Raw genomic sequence first — 27,904 nt, forward strand, 5'->3', positions numbered from 1 at the left:
GTCCATCAGGACCTATCCAGCTTTATATTACATAATTTCAAAATATACAACACAAGCACTTCCCAAGCAAACACAGCTACAAACAGTGATTACAGAATGACCTGCAATATAAGCATCACTGCAGGCAGACACAAAGGACAAGTGGCAGCTTCTGCAGAGCTCTGATCAATTCATTCAGGTAAAGTGTTGAAGCAGGCCATGAGGCACACCTCTTCGGACCTCCTGAAATATACCAGGTAGGCTCTGGCAGGACTTGATGGTATTTGTGAGCTATTTTAGTTTCTGCTTCTTTATGGGGTTGGGAGTGCACACTGATATGAGGATACAGGCCCCTAGGTGTGAAAAGTCCTGGAACTCTCTCAATAAGTTTATCAACACTCACATCAATAGGCAATGCTCCAGAATTCATTACCAAATAGAATTCATACCAAATAGGTTCTTTTAAACATCATTAGGACCCAGCAATACCTCAAATGCTTTAAAACAGCTGGGTTCCTATAGCAAAGCAAATGAAATGGGGCCTGAAGGTTAAGTATAGCAAGGGGGGTGTCATCAAGGTCCCCTCAGCCCAAGCCTCAGGGGCTTCCTAAGAGCAAACATCACTCCCAGTCAAACAAACCACATATATCAGCATGGTTTGTCCCAAATAATATTCACTGAAATGTTCAAGGGAAAGCTAAGAATAATGCAACAATAATGTATCTATCTTCATATTTAATTAAAAAGAGGGCTAACAGCACTTCTTAGAGGGAGGTCATCCTTGCTCAGCAAAAGATTTCTCTGTACAAAGCTATTTCGGTAACAGATAATAAAACAATTCTACATACAAACACTTAGGAAAGCTACCATTCCAGTAATGGTACTGATGCAACAGCTGAAACTCTAAAGATGAGCTACAAAGCACAATTCTGCAGTTGATAGAAGCCATACAAGAATCAAGCTCATTATCCATTGTCAAAAGTCTTATTAAATTCAACATCTACCTCTTTGCTTACTGTGCCTGGGAGCCTCAACTGTCCTCAACAGAGTTATATCATATAAAAATGTCTGTAGGTATACAAGTTACAGACAAAAATTTGAATATACAGTAACATCCCAAAGTTCAATAGATAAAATAACCATTTTCCCTACACAGTAACTACATAAACAGAGGAAGAAAAGAGAATGATGACCTAAACTCCACTCATGAAGAATACTGCAAGATGTCAACCGATTTAAAATAAAAACTTAATACAGTTATACACACTGAACCCACGCAAGTATGAGCCATGGGCAGATGGCCTGGGTCTCTGAGCTTTTCCCTATGTTTGTTTCCAGCCCAATATTATTGTACATTTGACTGGTTGTGCAGGGCATGACATTCAGCTGTACCTATGTGCATCTAAGTAAATCTTTAATTTACCTTTGGCTGTAACCCTCTTTCTTAAAAAAAGAATTACACACTGGGCATCAAGACATCCAACAGATGTCCAATAACACTTACCACACAGAGTTGCCTGTGCCTGGCTGTCTGAAAGCCCACCCACAATTTCATTTTCAATTAGCAGCTCCTCGAAAGGCAGTAATGAAAGCAGTTGCTAAAGAGCATTCAGATGTCACCAAAAGACTGCAAACCCAAACTGTAAATAGCACATTGTAAGTTGCCTGTCACTGCCATCAACTCCCACAGGAATCTCGCAGCACATGGCTATCACAACCATCTGCTCAGCTCCCACCAACACCACTGCAAATCACAGGCACCCACCCACATGCACCTCCTACTCATTACCTGTCATGTACAGACTTGTGTAGAGAAGGGACTGCTGTGAACATAGATCAGAAAAATTGCAGAGGCTTATTTTATGATCTATAGCAGAGCAGATCACATGCAAATACAATGTAACATCAGAAGAGGGAAAAATGTAGGATTAAATTAGCCCCAAAAAACAGTTTTCAATAAAGGGAGTTATATTCTATCATGGCTGTGCTAGTTCTATTCTATCAAAACTGTGGCTAAACTTTGTTAAGAGAAAAACATGTTCCCTCAGCGTTCACCAATTTATTAATGGAATTTTCTTGTAGACATTTATTGGAGGTAAGAATCATTTCTGTGGCTTTCTTTATCCTATTTCTCAAGCACTATACATAATCTGAATTACCCTTAATAAAGTTTTGAACATACCCCTCAAATTCTTACTTTGGGAAACTCAAAAATTCACTGTTTTACGAAACAATTACCTATAGTAATTGTTTCATAACTCACAATTATAAGAGTTAGCACCCACTCTTATAATTGCAGTTCCTTCTCTCAAACTCTTTTTTTTCTGTAGTTTCTATTTGAGGAGGTGGCAGAAATATGACATACCCCCTTTTTAGACACTGTTCATAATTATTTTGGAGGGTTTTATAACTGAATGAATGTGTAGGTCTGGACCTCTTATTCCTGCCACTCACAGGCCCACTGCTTTGGGGTCAGGGTCTCCTTGCACAAAGGCATGTTGGAGCTCTTTCCCAAGGCACAGTTCACTAGCCAGGTGTCTCTGAAGCAGTGGCTTCCCTGCCAACTCCACCAGGACTCTCAATTAGACACACAGCAGTTAAGACTGGAGTCTTGGCCTCCACCTCCACATGCTTTGCCTCCAGCTACTTACTAGAGCCTTCCTGGGAGGGAGATGGTACTGTGTTCCACTCCAGCAGCCCAATGGGGACAGAAGCCCACCTTAGACCTAGACACACAGCTATCTACCCTTAATAGAGCCACTTTCCAAAAATTTTAATTAAAAATTACAAAATGCACTTGAGATATAATTATTATTGGCCACACCACTCTGAAGATCTGTCTCAATGAAGTCATGTTATATTTACACTTGCTTTAACATTTAGAATTCACATAATATATCCTAGATAATGACAAAGCCAAAAATTCTAGAATACAAAACAGTGGTCACTGCTTCCAAATAACCCAAATTAAAACGAAAAAAAAAAAAAGCCATTATCGGGTGGGGTGGAGCACACTGGTATCCAGCATTGAGGAGGCTGAGTGAGGTGGGAAGATCATTTAAGAAAAAGAGTTTAAGATCAGACCAGGCATCATAGTGAGACCCCCATCTCCAAAAAAAAAAGCCACCCCTCCAGTATAACACACAACTAACTCCTGAACATACACAAGCCTGGATTAAAAATCCTCAATAACTAAATGCTGAAAGTCAGCATCATATTCAAGTCAATCAAAATTCCCAGAGATACTGTAAACAGCTTTTTTATTCTCTCAATCTTTCCTTACATATTTTTATTCTTATAATTGAACAACGAGAAAAAAGTAATCTGTAACTTAAATTCATAGAGGAAAAACAATTTTATTGGATATCATAGTTAGTAACCTTCACATGACAGCATGATTTTTGAAAAGCAATTAAACTTGAAACAATTAACATATTAAACTTGAAATTCTGAAGTATGAGGTAAAAATGGTTTAACTGTGGCTCACATTTCTTGATACTAGCTCAAGGTACCTTCAGGCATTTAACCATTATGAAAGAACACAGCAAAGTTCATATCTTTTCATTATGAAAGCATAATCACAAATTACATTCATTTTTCAAGTGCTCTGACTTCCAGAAGCCTGTAGGCTCTAGAGTCAAGCTGGATAAATACCTGGGTGATTTTGGGCCTGTATTTTCACCCAAAACTAATTATAGCAGGTTTTCAAAAATGTGACTTGAACTGGATCTGTTTAATCAAAGTTTTCCATTACAAATCCTCCTTTGCAAGATAACTTTCTCTAATAACAAATGTCACAGAGAGTTCCCAAGACATCATGAATAAGTCTCTCTAAAATACAGAACCAGGGGCTGGGGTTGTGGCTCCGTGGCAGAGCGCTTGCTTTGCACATGTGAGGCACTGGGTTCGATCCTCACCACCACATAAAAATGAATAAGCAAAATAAAGATAAAAAAAATTACAGAACCAATCACTGGTACCAAACAACTGAAATAGGAAAGAACATAGACTGGGAAATACTGCTTCATCAGGATGGGTAGAAAGATAGATGGTGGCTTAGTTACCTGGGCCCTCATACACCAACACCACCATTTATGCCAAATACATCCAATGTGCAATGCTAGTACAGAAAGAAAATGAACCCACCAAGGACAGCTCTAACTTTATTATTAATTAACCGAAATGAATGAGTAACAGCTTTAATTTTAAAGACTGCACTGGAATCCATGACTTTTCTTCCTAGAAATCAGCAGACATTTTTGGTCAACTATAAATGTTCCACCAAATTTGACTCGGCCATACTGGATTTTCAAAGAGAAGCAAATTTCCATTTCTTATAAGTATTGTCTATACACAGTAACTTATATAAAGCTTTTTAAATCATATAAAGCATAAACCATCTTTATCAGCAAGATCAGCGTCTACCTGCTAAACTGGTAACGTATTCCCAAATTCCTTAATTTTTCCCATGAATAGTGTTTGCCTACAACTAGAAGGCATCTCAATAGGTTATCTCTTTTCTGCAAAATTCTGCTCTTAATGACTTTGGGGCACCTAAATCTCAGTTAAGGAGAAAGGCTCGATTTATTTTGATGATACATCCTGATGTCTGTTTAAAAAGTTAATATATCGTAAAAATGACTTGTAGGTCACTTCGGTCTATTTCCTCTGGTTCAGTTCAAACCAGAGAGAAAGGAAAATCTAATGAATTAAATTGAGATTTAGGATATCTAGTTGGAGCCAAACCTGAAAATTATGTGAACTCTCATCAACTTTTTATCATTGCTGCTCTATTTTTAAAACCCTTTTGCATTCTCTGTATTTTAAAATATAAAATACTAAATTTTTAAAGCATTCCTTGTGGTCTCCATGTCAGATATATTGAAAATTTTTTTGACTTTACTCAGTGTTCTGGGAAGGATTATGTTTTCCCAAAATTCTTCACAGAAGTCATGATTTGGCCAGTAGATTTGACAACACATCACTCTTGTGTTACTCAGCCGTTTCATTGTGATAATGAATTTAGTCTCCAAATGAGAGAATAAAGCTCCTTAAGGAGACAACCTGTGCAAGCTCTATTTCGACTTTCGCACCCCTCTCCCTTCCTCCTTATTAAAAAATCTTAATCCAAATTTGGTTACTTTCAAACTCTCCAGCTCTTGATCTACCCTCTAAATTTCATAGCCTATTCTGATTTTTCTTTTACCTTCAAAGACCATTTTGATGGCCAAAGTCAAAGTCTGTTTGACCATACTATCATTTAGTTTCTAGAAATATTTGTAAACCCCTCCCATCCTCTGACCTGCTGTGCTTTTTCTGCATACCCAAAGAGAAGGTACAGGGGAAAGTGGAGGCTCTTGGCTGAAAAGATTTGGATCTAAATCATTGTGCTGAACCTCACTGCCAGATGGCCTCAGACAAGCCATTTGATCAAGTATGAGTTTCCACATCAGCAGGGTAACCATAATTTCCTACTAGGCAGGGTTGATGTATGAATTACAGGTTATACTATGCAAACTACCTCACTGAATGCCTACAGCATAATTATTATAGAACTGTATGTATTATAACTTCAATTGGGGGATTTTAGGATTATATGTTAGCCCTCAGAAACACCATCCTGAGTGTCATACTGAAGGGCATTACATGCAAGAAGCTTTTGGAGTCCATGCTGAACCCATCATTCCAGATGGTTCTTAGTATACTCTCCTTTATTATCCACAGGCTGAACTCTTACACCAAACTGCTCATTACCTTTTCTTGAGGCTTCTGAACCTTCTGATCTTTAAGCTAAAATTCATCATGCAAAATACACTCTAGATGCTTTGTAACATAACTTCCAAACCAGTATGATCATTATCAAACAGAAATTTCTTAAGCTAAAATCTACATTATGGGCTGGGGTTGTAGCTCAGTGGTTGAGCGCTTGCCTTGCATGTGTGAGGTACTGGGTTTGATCCTCAGCACCACATACATACATACAAACATACGTAAAACAGATATTGTGTCCATTTACAACTAAAATATCTTTTAAGAAAAACTTCATTAGATCCTAGGGAGAGGGCAAAAATTTATGTTTAGTGGGGCTAACGATGTGATTATAATGGTCTGTGGGTTTTGAAACCACTGTTTTATATGATTGCAGATCTTTCCCCTCTGCAAAGAAACACCTGCAACTAGAAATTACCTGTTCAGCTTCTAATTAACAGCACCTGCTCTGTGAACCACAATTCCTTCCCCTGCTTCCTTCAAGTAATAGTCAATCCCACCCAATGGTCTCACCAAAAACAAAACATACCCAGGACACAGGTAACTCTACAGTCACTAGAGCCTCTGGATTTCTGCAGGGAAAAAAAAATTGTTACAAACAACTTCATCTCTCTTTATCAGTCATCAAATGTACAGATTTCACAGACAAAAATTCTCCCCAAATTCCAAGGGCAATATTTGCCTGTGGATCATTGAAACATAATTAACAGGCCAGGGAGCCCCACTACCAACTTGTATTCAATTGGCAGATCACAAAGACTGTCTTCAATTATGGACTATGGAAAACAATTAAGGCACTAAAAGGCAGTCCCTTTCTTTGTCACTGCTCTCCCACATGCCACAATACTTGAGCTTCCCTAGAAAATGTCAATCTTATGCAAAGCACTACTCAAAGATCCAATTTTAGTACCCTGGAACCATGAAATACACAATGTATGTCACTAAATTTCCCTATCCCTTTCGTCCTAATTTCAAGGTTCTTTTCCCTACACACCAGTCCACCTTGACAACTGTCAAGACTTCAGTCTGCCTTAAACACCAGTCTGCCCTAAACACATCAAGCTTTGCTGCGTAGAGAGTATTCAATGGAAAGGGTACCAAGCCAAAGTTACCAATTCTAACTGGAAAAAAAAAATGAGATTGGGATTATAATCCCAGAGCATACAGCTCTGCAAGCAGTTACAGGATGCCACCAAGGATAACTTCTCCACCTGTGCGAAGAACCACAGAGAAGCAAGCATCTATAGAAGTTCACAGAATAAAATAAATCCAAGTTTTCTCACCTGTCTTAGTCCCTTCGGCATTTTCTTTCTCTTCCCAAGGTGCTGGCAGAGATTACGGTCATTTTCTCGGTCTGAGCTGTAGTGGTGTGGGTGGCTGAGTCTGCTCTTCTTTGAATGAAAAGATAAACCATTGGTAAGTGCTTCTCGTTTCTTCTTGGTCAAGGGAGTCTGGCGTTTCTCAACACGTTCCTGAGGCTTAAGTGCTACATCTTTCTGTAGGGGGGGAAAAAAAAGGAAGGAAAGGGAAGCGATGGTTATGCAGGTATCTAGGGCCATATCCAAAACAAAGGTTCAATAAAATTACTAGAAAAGGTGATGGGGACAGAAAAATAGGATGTAATAACCTAAAACTGAGAAACATGGCTCTCTTTTCTGAGTCCCTGATGCTATCACAAATATACCCTTTCTAATCTTCTTGGACAGAAAACTTAATAAAGCACAAAGTACTTGTCCATTGAAAGTGATTTCACTGGTGCCTTTGTTTCATTCTGTGCTGGATCAGCACACAATGACATTTCCAGAAGAAGCTCAATATTCTTACTTTTCAAGTGACTTTTCAATGACTGTATATTTCAAAGACGAATACTAAGTACATGCCCAGTTCAAAAGAAAAGGCACAAGACTGAACATATCAGAGCCAACAAGAAGAAAACTATCAATTCATATAATTAGAATGTTTCCATAATGCATTATATTTTTATCACATGTTCATCTCAACATCCTTACTTTCCACCGTCTTTGCAAAATGTAAATGACAATATAATCATCACAAAGATCAACAGCAACAACTTTGCATTTATCCTTATGGGTAATCAATGTCCTCTAACAGGAGTTGCCCAGTGCAGAATATGAAGCCCACATGAACTAATAAACAGAAGTCCCTACAGGCAGCTCACAACATACTGAGAATACCAGAAAGCCTGGGCTCAGTCTAGATGCTAGCACCATTCATTTCAAGCCTTGAAGTCAGTCACTGAAATTCTGAGCTCATGTGCAAAACTTACGGAGCCTCAGATCACCTGATATATGCCATATGAACCCTGAGAAATGAGATACAATTCTTAAACTGACAATGTTCTTTCATGGAGTCTCCTTCCCACATTTTCTCAGTTTCTGTGGTCCTAATGGCACACTGAAAAATAAAATAAAACCAAAATAAAGCTGAGAGTGGGTGCACACACCTATAATCCAGCTACTCAAGAGGCTGAGGAAGGAGGTTTCCAAGTTCAAGGCCAGTGCCAGCAACTTAAGGAGACCCTTGTCTCAAAATAAAAATTTTAAAAAGGTTTGTAGAGGGGGATAACTCAGTGGTTCAGCACTTTCCTAGCATGCGTGTGTTCAGTCACCAGTACTACCAAAAGTAAAGTTTAAAAAAAAATATATTTCTACCTATTTTTCCATCTCAAAATTTCACTCTTTCCTCCCTTCGAAATTTAATACCCACATACTAAATATATCACTGCAAACTGTAATGATAACTCAAAAGGAAAGGCAAAAGGTATTAAAACTGGGGGAAATGATCTAGACCAGGGCAGAGGGTTAGGGTCAACAAGATGACATAGTCTGAAAGGCTGAGCACAGACAACTTGGGCAAAAGCCTTGAAGCAGCTGATAGCATAATCTGTCTGAAAAAAAGGTCAAAAGTGGCAGGAAGTAAGCAGCGGACCTCTGCAATCCCAGTGTTTCATCAAATAAGTGTTTTACATAAGCCAGGTAAAATAATTGGTGGTCAATATATACTTATTTAATGCATAAGTAAACAAGACTAGTTAAAACATTCAAACCTATAAAGCACAGCAGTGATTAAGCACAATAAAAATAAAGTATAATAGTGATTTTAAAAAATACTAAACTGCTTATAATACACCAAAGCAAGCTTTGAAAGCTTGATAGTGCCAGTAGGCACTGTATATTGTCATTTACATTTTGCAAAGAAGGTGGAAAGTAAGGATGTTGAGATGAACATGTGATAAAAATATAATGCAATATGCAAATATCAAGAAACCCCAGAAAGGAGGAAAGGCCTACATGTGGGGGTAAGAAATAAAATTAAAACAGTCCAATAAGGCAAGTGAGTGGCTTTGGGTCTAACCTCTAGCTGTTAGATGATCTGTCCTATGCTATTTGAGAGGTAGCTGTCCTGAGGCAATGTGGATGTAGTGAGCAATGTTTCAGAGGACAAGCTGCAATCAAAGCAAGTGCAATGGTCACTGACTGCATAGTCTCAGATCTTGCACACTATACCTAACACATAAAAATATTCAATTAATGTCTGCTAAATAGAATTCCTTTGTCCAGCATCTACTACCTCAATAAGTTATGTTAAACACCTGCTTAGCTCAAAGTATTTTCTGTGTTTAATCTCACATTTAAACAAAAGAGTTACCTCTCATGAAAAGATACTGAGGAATATCAACAACAGAAGGAGGCAGGCGAGTTACATTGTGAGTTGCTCATTTATAATACAATTAAATTGGACTACTTCTAAAGGAAATACAAAAACTACCTATAGGGTTAAAAAAACAGGGGGGGGGAACCCCTCTTTTCATTGTCATCAACCCACCTACTGCCCTGAATCTTTTTCTTGTAGCATAACAGATTAATAAACAAATAATAAGCTAGCGTGGTCATGCACACCTGTAATCCCCTCAGCTTGGGAGGCTGAGGCAGGAGGATAGAGTTCAAAGCCAGCCTCAGCAACTTAGTGAGTTCCTCAGAAACTCAGTGAGATCCTGTCTCTAAATAAAATACAAAACAGGGCTAGGGATGTGGGTCAGTGGTCAAGTGCCCTTGAGTTCAATCCCCGGAAACCGAAACACACAAACACACACACACACACACACACACACAATATTTAATAAGGTATCAACTGTGCTTTTTAAAACATTATGCCCATCTCATTGGAGATCAAATCTTTTATCATACTGAAGGTGCCTTAAAAGTATATTGAAAATTATGAGCAATTCATACAAATGTGAATTAATATTTATGAGATTATGTTATAATTTTTTACAAATTCATTTTTTTCACATAGCATATTAATCACGGCATGCTTACTGCCCTGCAGAATAGCTACACAGAGCAAATGGATCCCATGCCGTGACATTAGCTTGTAAGAGACCTGTCAACGTCTCAGCAACAGCAGTAAAATCATCTTAGTTTCAATTAGTATTGAGATTTTTCCCACTCTGGAGAGGGGGAGATTAGTGTTTATATAGAGGTGGTGACTTGAGAGATACAAAAAAATGAATAATCATGAAAGGATTTTTAATAGTTAAGAGGCTTGTATTTTCAAAGAGTAGAGATTATCTTAATTTTTAAGATACATATCCATTTATAAGTTACTGTATAGACAATATTAGTACTTTGGAACAATTCCTGCATAAACCAGGCCATCCCATCATTTGTTCACTCCTAGTCTCTAAACAGTTATTGACTGCTTCTGAAGTATATAGTAAAATAATCATTTGTTTCCTTTGACTGTGTCAGTGGGAAAAAATGACCAAAAAATGTCCCATATAAGCAATAAAACTCAAAAGATAAACCAGGCACCATGGCACACACCTATGATAGGAGCAACTTGAGCGACTTAAGGCAGGAGGATCACAAGGTTGTGGCCAGCTTCAGTAGCTTACTAAGACCCTGTCTCTAAATAAAAAGTGAAAAGGGCTGGGGGGTGTAGCTCAGTGGAACAGCACTACTGGGTTTAATCACCAACTCTTGAGTGGGAAAAAAATCAAACACACAAAGATTTACTAAAGTAAATTAACAACCTTATCAATGTTCAGAACAGTTATACAATGATTTTATAAGTGTGTACATGCACACGCACACATACACACACACACACACACACACACACCAACTTACCATCAAGTAAGTAGTGGTATTTAAGAATTTCCCTAAAGAAACTTGGACAGAACGGCTACAATACAAGGAGGAAATATGTACATTTCATAAAATAGCTTTTTGGGATCAATGAATAGCAATTTCAAAGCCTATTGATCCATTAGTTTATAATGATATAGGCTAGTGGTTCCTAAGGGAAACCCCACCTGTAGTACTTTCTGATAATAAGACAACTACACCTCATATTATTCAAGGAAAGCATTTTGCAAATGAAGAGTGACAGAATATGCCACCAGAAAAAATGCCCCTTGTTCTAAGGATTATTTTAAGTTAAGGTCACTTAAAAAAGAATAGACACAAAAGGAATTCTCTGCCTTTGCTGCACCAGGAGAAAGGCAGCATCTCCACCAGGATCCACAAAAGAGAGAAACCCCAAGGAAGGAGAGAGGACATCTTCCTATTAGAAGCCATGGGGCACTGACCCATCTCCCTGAAATAATTCTTCCCTTCCTCTGGCCTCTACACACATTTTCACTACTTTTCTACATACGGCCATTCCAATTCAATCTTCTTAATAAGAATTTACATTGTGTCATTTTGAGGTTATTTTCCTTCAAGGTGGGATCAACATACCTGCAAAAATATGTACATTTTTTTTCTTACTAATCTATTTAGGGTCAATTTAGGCCTAGCCAGAGCCCTTAAGAACGCAGAGAGAAAAATCTGCCTGGGCTAACCAGTATTGGACTAGAGAGAGTAAGAGGGCACACAGGTAAGAAACAGATCTGGAAAAGTGCTTGAAGGTATTAATTTGACAATCACAGAAGCAGCCAGAAAAAAAAGCAAGAAAACCAGTCCACTGCCTGCTAGGTGAAAAGATTTAGACACTTTTGCTGACAATAGAGGGGGTAAGTGTACAAGCCATGCAACACAGATGGGAATAAGTTTCATGAATGGTTGGAATTATTTGATTTTTAGGTCACTGGTGATGGAGGGGCAGGTCACAGCAGCACATCCACTGAGAGGCTCAGAGTCTGACTAACCAAAGCAATTTCCTTCAACATCAGCCCTCTTCAAAACAGGTGATCTTGCTCTTGATTTTCCCTTCTCCCAAATTACTATCCTCTACTAAAGACTTCCTCTGCCACTCTTGAATTTCAAAATGAGATGGTTCAGTGTTGTGCAAACTAGGAGAGAGCAACAAATTGCAGATGTAGGCTGCAGGACTCCACTGGCTGATTACAGATGAAGACACAGGCAACAGAAAATGAAGACACAATTTGCCTGCATTGCATGAAACAGGTTTTAGAAAGAAGTCTCCATTTGATTTTTCCAACCAAACTAAATAGGGGGTGACCAATCATTTACAAAGCATCGGTGCTATGTGTGTCTGCTGCACGTTCACATGTGTGAGAGAAGGATGCAATTTAAACATGTCTTATTTGAGTTATTTAATCTTAGGAACTTACAAATAAAATAACAAATAAGTCAGGATAAAAAGGAAAACTGCTCTGCCTGTCACCACCAAATGACAATAATGGTTGTGTGCTGTCATTTTAGTCTGTTGGGGCCTTTGTTGGTTCATTGTGCAGCATTTATACCTGTTTTTGAATGTTTTTTACAAACACTGATCCCATCAATGCCTCAGTGCAAAACAAGTGCAAGGGTACACTGTGCTAGGAACTAAAAATAACCAAGAGTGCAATAATAAAATAAAAAAGTAGAGAACATAGATAGAACTCTTTTTTATATTTATTTATTTGGTGAGGGGGAGTTGCCAGGGATTGAATTTAAGGGCATTCGACCACTGAGCCACATCCCCAGCCCTATTTTTGTATTTTATTTAGAGACAGAGTTTCACCGAGTTTTTTAGCACCTCACTTTTGTTGAAGCTGTCTTTGAACTTGCAATCCTCCTATTTCAGCCTCCGGAGCCACTGGGATTACAAGCATGTACCACCATGGCTGGCTATGGCAGCTCTCTTATAATTTAACTCTATTTGGCTCTGTTCACAGTGGTGCCCCACATTGGATTTTTGAGAAAATGGAATTACAGAAAGACTTTTAGGGCCTAAACTTTTAAGGAAAAAGAGGAGACTATGTACAGGAATATATACAAAATATTCAGTATGGAATTCAAAAATTAATCTCAAATATTCACATCTTTAAATAAAACAAAAACCAACATACCTACTATGTGTCATACAATTTGCATCTGTTGGAAATATCTAAAAGGATTCCCAACCCAGTTTGCTTAATCATGAAAGCAGATAAATTCATCAACTAGTATGGTAAAACAGGTTACAGAAGGAACAAGTAGAATGCTCTCTACTGCCATCTTTCACACTAAACTAAACTTACATTTCTGCTTTGGTGTAAGGATAGAAACACAGATCAATGTGACAGAACAGAGTCCAGAAGGAGACTCACACATAACTGGACGAATGATTTTAAGCAAAAGCCATTCTGTGGAGAAATAACCAAGAGTGCAATAAACCCATAAAGGTATCAAAACTATCATCAGTCCATAAAGTAATTGATAAATTATACTTAATCAAAACATACTATTTAGATAAACCACATTACAGGGGGAAAATCAAATGTTTACTTGATAAAAGTCTGTATGCAGAATATATTAAAAGTTCTCAAAGATAAATTAAAAAAAATTAGTTGGAAAAAGATCTGAACAGACACTCACTGAACAAGACTTCTGAGTGGCATTTAAGCCTATGGAGAGATGGTCAACATCAAGAGTTCATTCAGGAAGTGCAACTTAAAACCACAATGAGATACAAAAGTATTAGAAAGGCTGAAATAAAAAGAAATGACCAACACCAACTGGGAGCAAAGATATAAAGAAACTTTCATATACTACCACATTGGAATGTAAAAAAATACAACCATCTCGAAAAAGAATATGGCGGCTTATATAAAAGTTCAAAGTACAGCTACCATGTGATACAACCTTCTATTTTCAGATAAAATAGAGAAATACATATATATGCTACACAGAGACTTGCAGGTGCACATTTATATCAGATTAGTACTGAGCATAAAACTGGAAACACAACCCAAATGTATGACAACAAATGAACAGATAGATAAACTGTGCATATAACCATTCACTGAAATAGTTCTCAGTGATAAAAAGGAATAACCTACTGATACATGCTACAATCTGAACAAATCTCAATAATTAGGCCAAGTTTTGAAAATTCAGAAAAACTAGGAAATGTAATTATACAGAAACTAGATTAGTGGAGGGATAGGAAGAAGTGATTAACAGGGGCATTAGATAATTTGGGGGCCAGGCACAGTGGCACACACCTGTAATACAAGCAGCTCAGGAGGCAGAGGCAGGAGGATCATGAGTTCATAGCCAGCCTCAGCAATTTAGTGAGGCACTAGCAACTCAGTGAGACCCTGTCTCTAATAAAGTACAAAATAGGCCTAGGGATGTAGCTCAGTGGTCCAGTGCCCCTAAGTTCAATCCCGGTAACCACCTGCCCCCACCAAAACAAAACAAAAAAAAGAAATTAAAGAAAATTTAGGGAATGGTAGACATGTTCTTAGTCTTGATTGTGGCAATGGCAAAATGACATATACATGCCAAAATTTATCAAACTGTACACTTTTTTAGATGTTAATGAACCTTTATTTTATTCATTTATTTATATGTGGTGCTGAGAATTGAACCCAGCACCTCACTCATGCAAGGCAAGTGCTCTGCCACTGAGCCACAACTCCAACCCCACAAACTGTACAAGTTTAATTCACACAATTTACTAGTATGTCACTTTTACCCAAATAAAGCTTTTTTTTTTTTTTTTAAAGGCAATCCTGGCCATCATATTCAACTGGTATATTATCATTACCAATAACTACACCATGTTTCCTGTCTGTCAACAGAAAACTGTTCAGATTCATAAAACAAATGGATAGCCATGCTCTAAAAGAACTAGCTTTAGGCCAAATGTGGCCATGAAACTTTCCAGAGGCCAGTCAGCTGTGAACACTAATGTCTCAGTCACACAGAAGAACAGTGACTAGCATTGACATCATCTTCAACAACAAAGTAGATTTTTCATAGTTCTTTTTTTTTTTTTCCTTTATTTCTAACATTCAATTCTCAATTACTGCTCAGAGGCTATCCTTTTGTAAAGTTTTTTTTGTTTGATTGTTTCTTTCTTTCTTTCTGTTTGTTTGGCTTAGGCACTGATGATTGAACCCAGGGGCACTCAAACACTGAGCCATATCCCCAACCCTTTTTTGTATTTTATTTAAAGACAAGGTTTCTCAAAAGTTGCTGAGGGACTCACTAAGCTGCTGAGGTCCTGTCTCTAAATAAAAATGCAAAATAGGGCTGTTCATGTGGCTCAGTGCCCCTGAGTTCAATCCTTGGTACAAAAAAAAAAAAAAAAAAAAAAGAAAGAAAAAAAAGAACATAAATAAATTTTACTGTTTCTGTATGTCAAAAAAAATTAAGGAATTTTACTAAAATATATTTAACACATGATGGTACACGTAACTTAAGGAAATCCAAATGACAAGGAGAGGGTTTTGTTTTTTTTTTTTTTTTTAAAGTTGAACTACAAAATAAAGTCTGCATATATAAACACCTTTCGAATGGGTGGTGCCATTATCAGAGGAGAGGGAAAGGGGAAAAAAGGGGGGTGAGGGGGAGAAAACAAAAGCAGCCATCAAGAATCTCTCCTAAACTCGGTAATACAATAAACCACAAGTATCCGCTTAAGTGAGATTTTGGCACACTCTGAATTGAAAATGTCCTAGCAATCTCTCATTCCTATAGATAATTGAGAGTTGGCTGCTGTTAGACCTTAACACACTCAAAGTAGTTGAGTCCCTGGAAACCAGATGCTATTGCTTAAAACAGTTTAGGTTCTCAGTCCTGAAGGATTCCTAAAATTGGATTACAGTCCCTCCAGATAATCTGAGAAATATAGCATGACAAAAAGGAAACCTTAAAAAAAAAAATTAACTCCTCTATAACAAGCAACATTCTGAACACTGAACACAGCATGACTGAGGCAGAAAATCCCATCAATGAGAGCTTAAGGGCAATACACCAAAAGCCAGTCCAAAAGAGAAAAGAAACCATACAACAGAAGAAAAGATAATAGAAGACAAAAGAGAAAGAACAAAACATAATTGCCAGCCTGAGAGCAAAAGTCAGGTTTGTCAACTGAAGAGAGGCAAGCAGACAGAGTGTTCAAATTTCTACTGCTCTTACACCCATTCATATAAAATCCATTAAGACAATATTTGAGGGGACACGTAATCCTAATGACTTCCCCTTCAATTATCCATTATTCTTTTCTACTTATAATAAATAAGATCTAAGTACACATTTAAAAAAAAAAAACATACACATGGCCAACAAATATGGCTAAAGATGCGCAACATCACTAATCTTTATGGATATGCAAATCAAAACCACAATGAGATATCATCCTTCACCTGCTACAATGGGTATGCTCAAACCACAGATAAGCTCTGATAAGAGTGACTAGAAAGGGGAATCCTTGGTTTTCTATTAGTAAAACATCAATTGGAAAAGCCTTTATTCACTTTTTTTCAAGGCACTTTGTTTGCAAACATGGGAAAAGAGTTAATGTACTTCTTTTGGCCAAAAAAAAAACATAATTGGGTGTTCCTGGGATCAATCATTATTACCTCCATGAGGACAGTGTCATAGATTGTCATTTTCCAGATTACCTAGCAAAGAACAAGAATACTAGGCTGTAAGCTGTTTTGAAAAGAATGAATGAGGGAAATGGGACGCCATTACTATTTCCTCTCATTCCAGGTTATTCTACCATGCTACCAAACTGTATGCTCCAAGTTTCTTCTCTTTCAGATTTCGATGCAAGAACTTTCAAACTTAGTAACTATGCTCCCACATCCACCTTTTAGTGAAACCCTTACTATTCACCTACATGTTAAAGAGGTCTAAATACATATAGGGTATTTAGAGATCATGTGAATTACCTTACTAAGTCCAAGAGAAGACTAAAAATAAAGGGGGTGCATTGTGAAATGTCATGTCATACCTTCTTTTTTGTGTCAGGGTCAAATTATCATTTGCTAGTTCTCAAAAACGGCCCCTTTTTAAACAAAAATCAGGACTAGTCACTGCTATCATCCAAATGTTCCATAAAAGACCTTGGAAACTGGTGAACCTCTTCATATCCTGAAGTTTGATCCATGAACTTAGTAATAAGGCACATATTTTCTTTTTTTCACTGTTTTCTTCCCCAGATACCTACATATTACCACACCTTCATTGTATTTTTGAATTTTTTTTTTTAGTGTATTACACACAATAGTAGGATTTGGTGTTACATATTCATACATGTACACCATATAACAATATAGGTTTGTCAATTTTGTTCCCCAGTACCTCCATGATCCCCTTCCTCTTCTGATCTCCCTACTATCTCATGAGATGCCTGCCACAACCTTTTTCCCTCTTTTTTCCTTCTTGCTTCCACATATAAGATGAAACATATGATCCTTGACTTTGAGTTTAGCTTATGTCACTTAATATTAAGTCTCTCAAGATCCATCTATTTTTTTGCAAATGACATAAATTCATTCCTATTTATGGATGAATAAAACTTCATACACACCTTCATTTTAAATAACAAATGTCTCCAAAAGCAATCATCAGTTAGCTTACTGATATGAGGGCGGGAGGGGGATACCAGGGAATGAACTTGGGGCACCAAACCACTGAACCACAACCCCAGGCCTATTTAATATTTAATGTAGAGACAGGGTCTAAGTTTTTTAGCACCTCGTTTTTGCTGAGGCTGGCTTTGAACTCAAGATCCTCCTGCCTTAGCCTCCCAAGGCGTGCACCACTGTGCCTGGCTTGTGCTACAGTTATTATAAGTGATATGTATTTAAGGTTACTTCACTGTTCTGGACGAGTCCTGGAAGAGAGACAGGAATTCTAGTTTTCGTTTGATGACCTTTTGTAGGTCTCCATTACCATTAGGAAGAGAAATATCGAGAAGATGATATGCATCAGGAATCCCATCTAAAATATGGATACTTGAACCTACACGAAAAGATCCCCTGTGACCATTCTAGTCACTTAAAGTGAAATTAAATCGGCCACAGATGAAAGCAGAAGATTAGGATTCTGGGCTATGGAATCTTAATTCTTCTCTGTCATACTACAGCAGTTATGATTCTCACTTTTCCCCTTAGTCTTCCCAAAAAGAAAGGCAAGAAATCCCTGATATGATCTCAGAATCTTACATAGGGGGACAAAAAGGAATATCATCAGTAAGACCTCCTGACTATGGCTCTTAAGATGTCAAATCTGTATTAACCAGCAAGAAAAGAATAGCTTTCTACTTGACTTCTGAGTACTTTGGTTTTACTGATCTAGAAGTAAACATGATGGCTGAAATGAGGGAAGCACTCCCCACACACACACAACCCCCACACACATGGTGTGGGATGGGGCACATTCTGTACACTCAGACGAAAATAATCTTATAAAAGGTAATTTAATGTTTAGAAATATTCAGTGATAGGAAAAAGCAACTGCTGGCAAAATTTGTGCGATGTGGGGCTGAATTTAAATGTAGCTTTAAGTAGTACACTGGTCAGTGTATATGGATGAAAGATACTCCCTTTATGGATCAAGTTTTTCAAATGGTTCTGCAGGATTTCTACAGAACTATAAAATGCTTATGAATTAAATAAGAATTCTGTAACTTTTTCCAAATCTTTTGTGGAAAAAATGATAACAGAGAAGAAATTAAAAAAACAGGCCACAGGTCTTCTCCTATTCCATGAACAAGTGTTACATGCTGTCTCAAAATTTTAATTGACTTCTCAAAACCAGAGACCAATCTATTTCAATATCTACAAATATAGGGTCCTCTACTTAGATTCCTTCAACTTCTGTAATGTTATTATCCTTAGTAAAATATTTGGCACACACACAGAAGATGTTCAATGAATATAGCTTATAGTGTGTGAATTCGGTACAGGGTTTTCTTCCAGATCATATTTTTCAACCTTTTAATCATCTCTGTGAGATTTCTCTCATGTACGTGTAGCCTTCATCTTCTTTTGTCTTAACTGGGTTTTGATTTGAGAAATGTACATGAAGTAAGTGAGAAAGTCAGATAATTTCTAAATATAAAACAAGGATTAATTTATGATTTTTCATAACAACTAATATTTGTAAGTAGTTCAGAGTTGAAAAGTTTTAATACCTTTTATTTATTTACATATTTACTTATTTATTTGGGGTATAGGGGGGATTGAACCTAGGAACCTTTACTACTGAGCTGCATCCCTGGTCCTTTTTGTATTTTACATTGATACAGGGTCTCAATGAGTTGCTGAGGGCCTAGGTAAATTGCTGAGGCTGGCCTCGAATTTGCAATCCCCCTGCCTCAGCATCCTGAGTTGCTAAAGGTGCTAGGATGACAGGTGTGTCCAATAACCTTTAAAAAGGTTATGATAACTTTTCAAATCATCATTTCATTGGACTACCTAGTATGTTCAATATAGCAGTCAACAATGTTTTCATTTTGTAAGTGAAGAAACCAAACTCTGATAAAGAAATTACATCCCAAAGTCAGGCAACCAGCAATTGGCAACATACTCTGAGTTTCCATGGTTTTAAATCTACTTTTATACCCTAATACCAGGTCATTATAGCCTTATTTTTAACTGTCAGAATTACGGCCTCTTGTTTAAATTGCAGTTCAGTATTTTCTAATTGTAAAATGCTCTGTGCACCTCTACTTCTGCAAAGCCTAAGTAATGAAAGGCTACTCCTTTTACGTCAAAGATACTTTTTTTTTTTAACAGATTTTAAAAAGCGATAAAATCAGCAATGAAATAAAATCTTTGGCTTTTCTTCAAAACTGACAATCTATGCCATCTTATTTCAGGGGTGAAAAGTAGCAAAGAATGACACCTTTTCTGAACTTAAAAAAATAACCAGAGCTGTACAAATGCTCCAGACCCCAAACTCTATATAAATATTCTGCCATAAATATTTATTCACATAAATATTTATGTGACTCAATAAACATTAATGGATAATGGTAGAACTTAAAATACCCATAGGTGCAAAATGAAAAAATTCCCGCTTATAAATGCTATCACTAAATGAGAAGCACATATAGAGTTCACTAAAAGTTTCCCAAGTCTGCGGGCTTGTTCACAGCGCCAGCCTATGACTCTGCACATGTGTTCTCTCTCTTTCTGACTTCATCCCCCGCTCCCACTCCATTCTTCTATTTCAGGATTTATACATATGATTTTCTTCCTTTAACATCATATGAATAAAAATATAACTGAACTATCCTGCAGGTTTGCATAGTAGCCAAATGCTTAGGATATACCCAGTAGCCTGAGACACAGACCAAATAAATTCTTCAAGGTATCTCTGCAGAAAATAAAATTGGATCCTACAATTATGGTCGAAAGAAAAGTGTCCTTTCAGTTGGCTACTATAATTTAGACTGGAGAGATGAAAGGAAGTGTCCGTTTGCATAAACAAGTCAGAAGCTAACTCTGAATCAATTAAATCATACACAACTTTATAGATTTTTACCCAGTTTCTTGAATAAGGCATAAGATTGTCTCTATACCAAGGCTTCCTATACATAAATTTGGCCATGTTTTGGTACTTATTGGTTCTATCATATTTGATAATGGAATCAATCTCTCCCTTTAGAAGCTCTGGGTTAATGGCAAAGTTTATTAAACTGCAAGCAGTCATTCAGAAAAGATCAATATAGACATGATTACAGAGTAACCAAAGGATTAAACACAAGATTTATCACAAAATTAAACTGAATTAAATGTTCTCTGATAGCACTTAAAATGCTGTCAATACTTTTAACTCATAATCTATGCTTTCTTGTGTTTACCTAATAAGCCATAGGGATGTGCGATTTAAGAAAATGACTGCTTTCAAAACTATAAGCTACCAAGACTTGCTGAAAGCATTGAGAATCTCTTCTTGAGTTAAGGAGCAGCACCTTAATTTATCAGTCAGAGCCTGTCTACAGTGAATTCAGCAAAGTTTTGAGTTACTCAGTACATAAGCCATTCTGTCCACCCCTTAAGCATACCTATAACATACATCCTTTCAGGTATACATCTTAGAAACTGTGCCCTCAAATTACAAACTTTAAACAATTTCTTTCTGTTTTTCTGGCACAGAAACATATGCTATGACACTGACCCTCAGTCCCTAGCAGAGAAGGCTGGATGATGTCATCTGGCTATAGGGAAATCAACACTTCCCCATCCTGGGAGGCTTCACTGATGCCACCCCAGCTCAGCAAATTACACTCCAAAACGTGAAATCCCCATCACTGCTTATGAAAGGTAACCATTCACTAAAAAAACTGGCAATAGCACGTGTACTCATGATCAGTAAGGAAGTCAATATACATGATGGCTCTTAAAGCTGATATCAATACATAGTGAGCGAGAAGAGCTCTGTGGGACATGAAATGATAAAGGCCAGGACTGCTGTGTGAAGCTAGGAGGGTGTGTACTTGAGCAGATGGAAAAACAGTGTGGGGGCAAAAAATGAGCCTGTATTTTAAACTACACCTTAGATGGCAGCATGTTTGAGGGAGACTTTCTTTTTTCCTCTGCCCAGTTTCTGTCTTGTCACTAGAACCTTTATCCCATAGATGGCATGGGCCCTATACTGCCTGAGTACCAGTAGGTTCTGATGATTTCAATAGTCATCCAATATGACAGCTTTGTTATACAGAGGAGGTCAAGCTATGTTCGAAACACGATGCTGAGGCTGACACTGCCCTGTAATGTCATCACCCCCCTCTAAGAATACTGATTTCTACCACAGTACCACTTCTCTTCTCAGCAGTCACCCCACCTGACAACACCATTTAGTGCTAAGGACAGTCCCAAATAGTTGTCAGTTCCTCAGGGAATAGAGTGCCATCTGTCCATTGAAGAAAAGCCTCTGCACTCTACTCAAAAGCTGAGGCTGTTAAGTCCACAAAGTCAAAGCTTCTTACAATCAGATGCCTTTTTGATAGAGATCTTATCAATTTTGTAAATTATTTCCCACAATAGAAACTTTATTCCATGAAAACCGAGTTCTTCACTGTGGTCCATGCTCAACTTTCCCATTGCTTCCTATGTGTCTTTGCTCAACCTAATCCTGCCACAAGCAAGGGCTTTTTGGTGGCACTTGCATCTACATATTTGCCTCAGAGGACTGGCTTTGACACTTAGTAATTTTGTGACATTTCTTCTCTTGGAATACAGGAAAAGAGCTGTGAAATTGCATTCAATTTGTCAAAAAGTATGGGGGGCAAGAGCTCTAATCTCTAGAGTATACAAAGAACTCAAAAAAGTTAAACAACAAAAAAACAAATAACCCAATCAACAAATGGGCCAATAACTTGAACAGACATTTCTCAGAAGAGGATATACAATCAATCAACAAACACATGAAAAAATGCTCACCATCTCTAGCAATCAGAGAAATGTAAATTAAAACTACTCTAAGATACCATCTCACTCCAATAAGAATGGCAGCCATTATGAAGTCAAACAATAATAAGTGCTGGCGAGGATGGTGCGGGGAGGTACACTCATACACTGCTGGTAGGACTATAAATTGGTGCAGCCAATTTGAAAAGCAGTATGGAGATTCTTGGAAAGCTGGGAATGGAACCACCATTTGACCCAGATATTCCCCTTCTCGGACTATACCCAAAAGACCTAAAAAGAGCATACTACAGGGACATAGCCACATCAATGTTTATAGCAACACAATTCACAATAGCTAGAATGTGGAACCAACCTAGATGCCCTTCAATAGATGAATGGATTAAAAAATGTGGCATTTATACACAATGGAATATTACTCAGCACTAAAAAATAACAAGATCATGGCATTTGCAGGGAAATGGATGGCATTAGAGCAGATTACGCTAAGTGAAGTTAGCCAATACCTAAAAAACAAATGCCAAACGTCTTCTCTGATATAAGGGGGGGTGTCTCAAAATGGGATAGGGAGGAAGAGCATGAGAAGAAGACTACCACTAAATAGGGAAGAGAGGTGGGAGGGAAAAAGAGGGAGAAGGGGAGTTGCACGGAAGATGGAAGGAGAACCTCATCATTATACAGAATACATGTATGATGTTGTGATGAGAAAAAGAAAAAAAAAGTGTGTCACATTAGATTGGATAGAGAGAAATGATGGGAGGGGAGGGGAGGAGTAGAGGGGATAGGAAGGGAAGCAGAATAGAATAGACATTATGACTGCTGTATGTATATATAGGTGACTCTATGACCAGTGTGATTCTGCGATCTGTACAATTAGGAAAATGAAAAATTATACCCCAATGATTCAAATGTATGAATTGCCAAGATCACTGTAATGTCATGTGTAGCCAATAAAAAAAATTAAATTAAATTTTAAAAAAAACACAAAAGATCCTACAGAAGAAAAAAGAAAGAAACTTAATATATAGGCTAGGTTATGTAAACAATGTGTATTAAACTTGTTTATCTTTAAAAAAAAGTATGGGGGACATTTCCTGGCATTAAGTGGATAGTAAATAAATGATAAGAGAGAAATGCCTCTTCCCCAACTACTATAATCATGTTCCTAGTCATTAAAAAGGGAAACTGAGCCCGGCGTGGTGGTGTACACCTGTAATCTCAGCAGCTCAGAAGGCTGCAGCAGGAGGATCCAGAGTTCCAAGCCACCCTCTGCAACAACAAGGCACTAAGCAATTCAATGAGACCCTGTCTCTAAATAAAATACAAAATAGGGCTGGGGAAGTGACTCAGTGGTCCAGTGCCCCTGAGTTCAAGCCCTGGTACACTGCCACCCCCCCACCCACCCCCCACCCCAAAAAGGGAAATTGATATTCATTATAAAAGGTTACACTTGCTCACTAAGATTTTATCTCACTCCAGTTAATAGCAACCATATATATATAACCATAGAATACAAATAAGTGCCAGTGAGGATATGGGGGAAAGGTACACTCATGCTGACTGCAAATCAGTGCAACTTCTTTGGAAAGCAACATGGAGATTTCTTTAAAAAAAAAAAAAAAAAAAAAACTAGGAATGGAACCAACATAAGGCCCAGGCATCCCATTCCTTGGCATTTATCCAAAAAAAGTAAAATCAGCAAATTATAAAGACACATTATCACTAATGTTTACAGCAATGTTTATCATTCACAACAACAGCCAAGTTATGGAAATAGCCTAGGTATCCCTCCAAAGGAAGATAGAGAAAATATGGTATAGACACAATGGCATGGTATGGAGAGACAGCACCAAAACAAAGAGAAAGAAGAGGAAGCGGCAGAGCAAAAGCAGAAGAGCATATTGTGGATTGGAGAGAGGAAAAACTTCAGGAAAGCTTCACCTGGGAAGAGAGCAACTATTTGTGCTCTTATCCAAAATGAGAAAGACCACTACATTAACCATTCTCAGAAATAGGCAAAAAGAAGACCTGAAATAGTATTTGCCATTGATTCCATCATAAATCTTTTTCAACTGCTTTAGCCTTTATTGGGTGTCCAAATGAGACACCTGCCCATTTTCAAAAAGAAAATAAATGTACACAAAAAAAGTTATTAAATATAGTTCAACATAAAAAAAATTACAAGGCGTACTGCATGAGTATAACCTTTAAAAAAAACTATAGGGTTTTTTAGACTCTGGTAGGTAATTCTTCAGTGCAACATCCAAACACCTCCCTGCACAAAGCTCAATGGAACAGGGGGAGATGGAAAAAAAGAGGTGGGGGAAACCCTTCTTCCCAGCTGAGCTCCAACACATACAGTACTGTTTGGGAGGCAACTTTATGTGCTCTTAGTAGTAGATTAATGAATGTAATTACCTACCATTGTAGCTGTGAAGCTGCAAAAACTGTAATTTATAGAGTGCTGTAAAGTTCTAATGTGTTTTTATGTCCATAAGCTGCTTAACCATAATCTAACGCATTTGTACAAGAACAGCCTAAGTGGCTCTCAGCTGAACAGTGAACACAAGTGTCTGCACCTTGGTGATTCTGCTGTGTGCCTTTATAACCCACCCTAGTGGTAAGCATCTGAGGGAAACAGCTGGTGAATTACACAAATAATTCTAGAGGCAGTGACAAGTTTCTCTACCTCTCTAACCATGAGAAGGGTTTCTGGCTGGCAAAGAGCTACACACTTTAATTAAATGCTGGAGTGATTTCTCTATGTACATTTGGTGCTTTTTTTTTTTAACCACCATTCTACAAATATCTCCTTCAAGTCCATCTCCTTTTGTCTCACCACAGGAGGCCAGCTAGGAAAAGGCCATGGGTGTAAGTGAAAGCACATGAAAGAGAATATAAAAAAGAAAAATAAAATGGAGGGAGACCTCATGGAACCAGTGATGCTTTATTCAGCACTGACGAGGCACATCTTGGTTGAGGGGGATGGCCTCAGGCCACCACAAGGGTCTGGCTTTTATATGGGCATAGCAGAGTCAGGTCATGGAAGGAGTTGGTACTTTTGGTGGGCCCTCTTGGCAGCAGGGCCAGTTAATGGGAGAAGATTAGGGTGGGGCAGGAAGACAGGTAACCAACCATATCCTTCAATAAGAGCATAAGGGAAAAATTCTCCATCTGCAAATGTCTGATTTCCATCTTAGAAAAGGTTCTCCATTTCCCATTTTTCCTCTTTTACTATCACTGTATTTGCAAAGAAAAGCAGATACAGCTCAACAATTGAATTCACATCTGATGCAAACTGTTGGTGGAGATGGTCTTAGTCAGTAGGGGGTTTCAAACATCTCATAATACTCCAAATAAAGGGTTTTAATAAAGGGGGTGGGGAGTGCCACAGTGGTAGCTCATGCTAATTAAGAGTTCTTATGACCACCACAATCCAGGGGGCAGGTACTATTCACAATCCATTTGCATACAAAGGGACTAAGAGGCAGCTATTAATGCTTCATGGGGGTGTGGCAGGGGCCTGAATAGTTTCTACTCCAGGACCAGTGGTATGCTCCAGAGACAAGTTATTTGAATCCTTCTCTTGGGTAAAGCAGGGATGACAGGAATGTTGTGAAGATTTAAATGTTAATATAGTGCTTAGAAGATTGTGGTTCAGAGGTAGAGCGCCATCCTAGCATGTGTGAGGCACTGGGTTCAATCCTCAGCACCACATAAAAATAAAATAAACGTATTGTGTCCACCTACAACTAAAAAATAAAATTTTTTCTGAAAACCGGGAGAGTCAGGACCTCAGAAGGGTTCAGACCACATTGGCCATCATTACAATTACTAAAACAGGGGTTCACTTGATGCTTTGACTATATCCCTTGTGGCTTAAAAACATACATGTTTTTTTTCTTTTTCCCAATCTTCTTTTCCCTAAAACTTCTCCATGATCTCATTTTCTCTGAATTACTTCTATAAAAGCCCCCTCCCTGTTCCTACGAATTGGCAGAATCACACCTTTGAAACAGGAGTCCCCTCTGTTTATCCTTTGCTAGCAAAGCAATAAACCTTCTTTTTCCTTTTTCTCAAAACCGTATCCTCATTAATGGATTGGCATGGGGACAAGGATGGAGCTTTTGGCAATGTTACTACTCTAGGAAAGGGAGAATATGACTAATACTAGCAAGAGGAATGAAAAAAACAGCAGAAAACTGCCTATATTTTCTGGAGGCAAACATTTGCAGTCTAAGACATCTGTAATTGAAAGTTCAAGGGATTATCCTGGAATACAGTACAAAACAGCAAACAAAGAAGCAGCTTCAAAGTACAAAAGGACAAGCCCCAGACTGCAATCCCTAAGCACAATGTAAAGTGAGCAGCTCTCAGGTGGGAGTCAGGGGAGGAGGAGCCATGGCAAGAGGAATCCCTATTTTCTCCTCCTCTTTTCATTAGTAGCACATTAAATTTCTGAGCAAATATTTTAGATTATATTTTTAAAATAGCATCAGGAAAACACAAAACTAGAAAATCTTCAGAGCTGTTGGTTGAGGAAAGGAACACAATGGCATGACATCAGTGGCTATGTAGGGATGAAAAGCTAGCTCAAAGACTCACACTCAGGGCAAATTAGCATCATATCTGATACATAATTGATCTTCTTCCTAGTTAAAAGTGTACTATCCCCAACATTCACAGGACGAGAGATGTGATTTGGATTCAATTAAAAGCTTTATCCTGTCCAAGGGAAGAAATTAGCCTCTCAGAGGAAGCCATGTGGCTGCTTCTCTACTTCTAATGCCAGACTGACCTCTGGAAAACCCTGGATACCTCTCTTTGGCCAGGGATGTGTAGGCAGTAGCTGTATATTCATCAACTCCCCCAGGGAGTAAGTGCCCATTTGAAGCAGATAACGAAACAGGGAAAGTATTTTCTACCTCTACAAAAATTGACTCTGAACGTGAGCACAGGTCCCTCATTGTTAGTCTAAAAGAAAAGGGTGTGGAAATAAATTAGCCATTTCCTGAACAACACAGTTCAGAAAAGCTGAAATGGAAGTGGGTAAGATGCAATTTGGGGATATGGCAGGCTCTCCCCAAATTCACCTCCTCCTACTACAAACCACTGTTCCCTAGCAGCCTTCCAGACTCCCCTGATCTTTACCAGTTCTAATCATTATAAAAATGTTGCTGGTGAGGTGGGAAATTTCTAGATATTAACTGGTCTCTCAACCTACCTGCCATGGCCCTCCACTTGCCATTCTCACCTCCACCTAGGGAACAAGATCCTAAAAGATCCTAACAGGCCTCCTCACTGCTCTCTATACCCGCATCCTATATCCCAGCCCATTTTGAAGCCCAGTTGCCTTTAGCAAGTACTCCTCTAACTTATGATTCCATGTAAGATGCACCATGGCTACCTAGTTCTTGCACTAAACTGATGGTACAATCTGTCTTCCCACATGCTCTACCATGTCTCTTGATTATGTCTCACACGTAACTCTATCCACAGGCCCCAGGAGTGATTATTTCCTCCCAA

General features: G+C 38.1%; 1 protein-coding gene across 4 annotated transcripts in view; it reads right to left on the bottom strand.

The window, feature by feature from the left end:
• Auts2 (activator of transcription and developmental regulator AUTS2) overlaps positions 1-27,904 on the bottom strand; it is a 1,136,204-nt gene that overhangs the window by 827,052 nt on the left and 281,248 nt on the right. For all 4 annotated transcript variants that reach the window (XM_027948695.2, XM_071605467.1, XM_027948694.2 and 1 more), the window contains exon 2: positions 7,032-7,244. In XM_027948695.2, the coding sequence (XP_027804496.1) occupies positions 7,032-7,244 (213 nt within the window). The remainder of the gene's footprint in view (positions 1-7,031; positions 7,245-27,904) is intronic.

The sequence above is a fragment of the Marmota flaviventris genome, chromosome 19 (genome assembly GCF_047511675.1).
Source record: "Marmota flaviventris isolate mMarFla1 chromosome 19, mMarFla1.hap1, whole genome shotgun sequence".
NCBI classification, from domain to species: domain Eukaryota; kingdom Metazoa; phylum Chordata; class Mammalia; order Rodentia; family Sciuridae; genus Marmota; species Marmota flaviventris.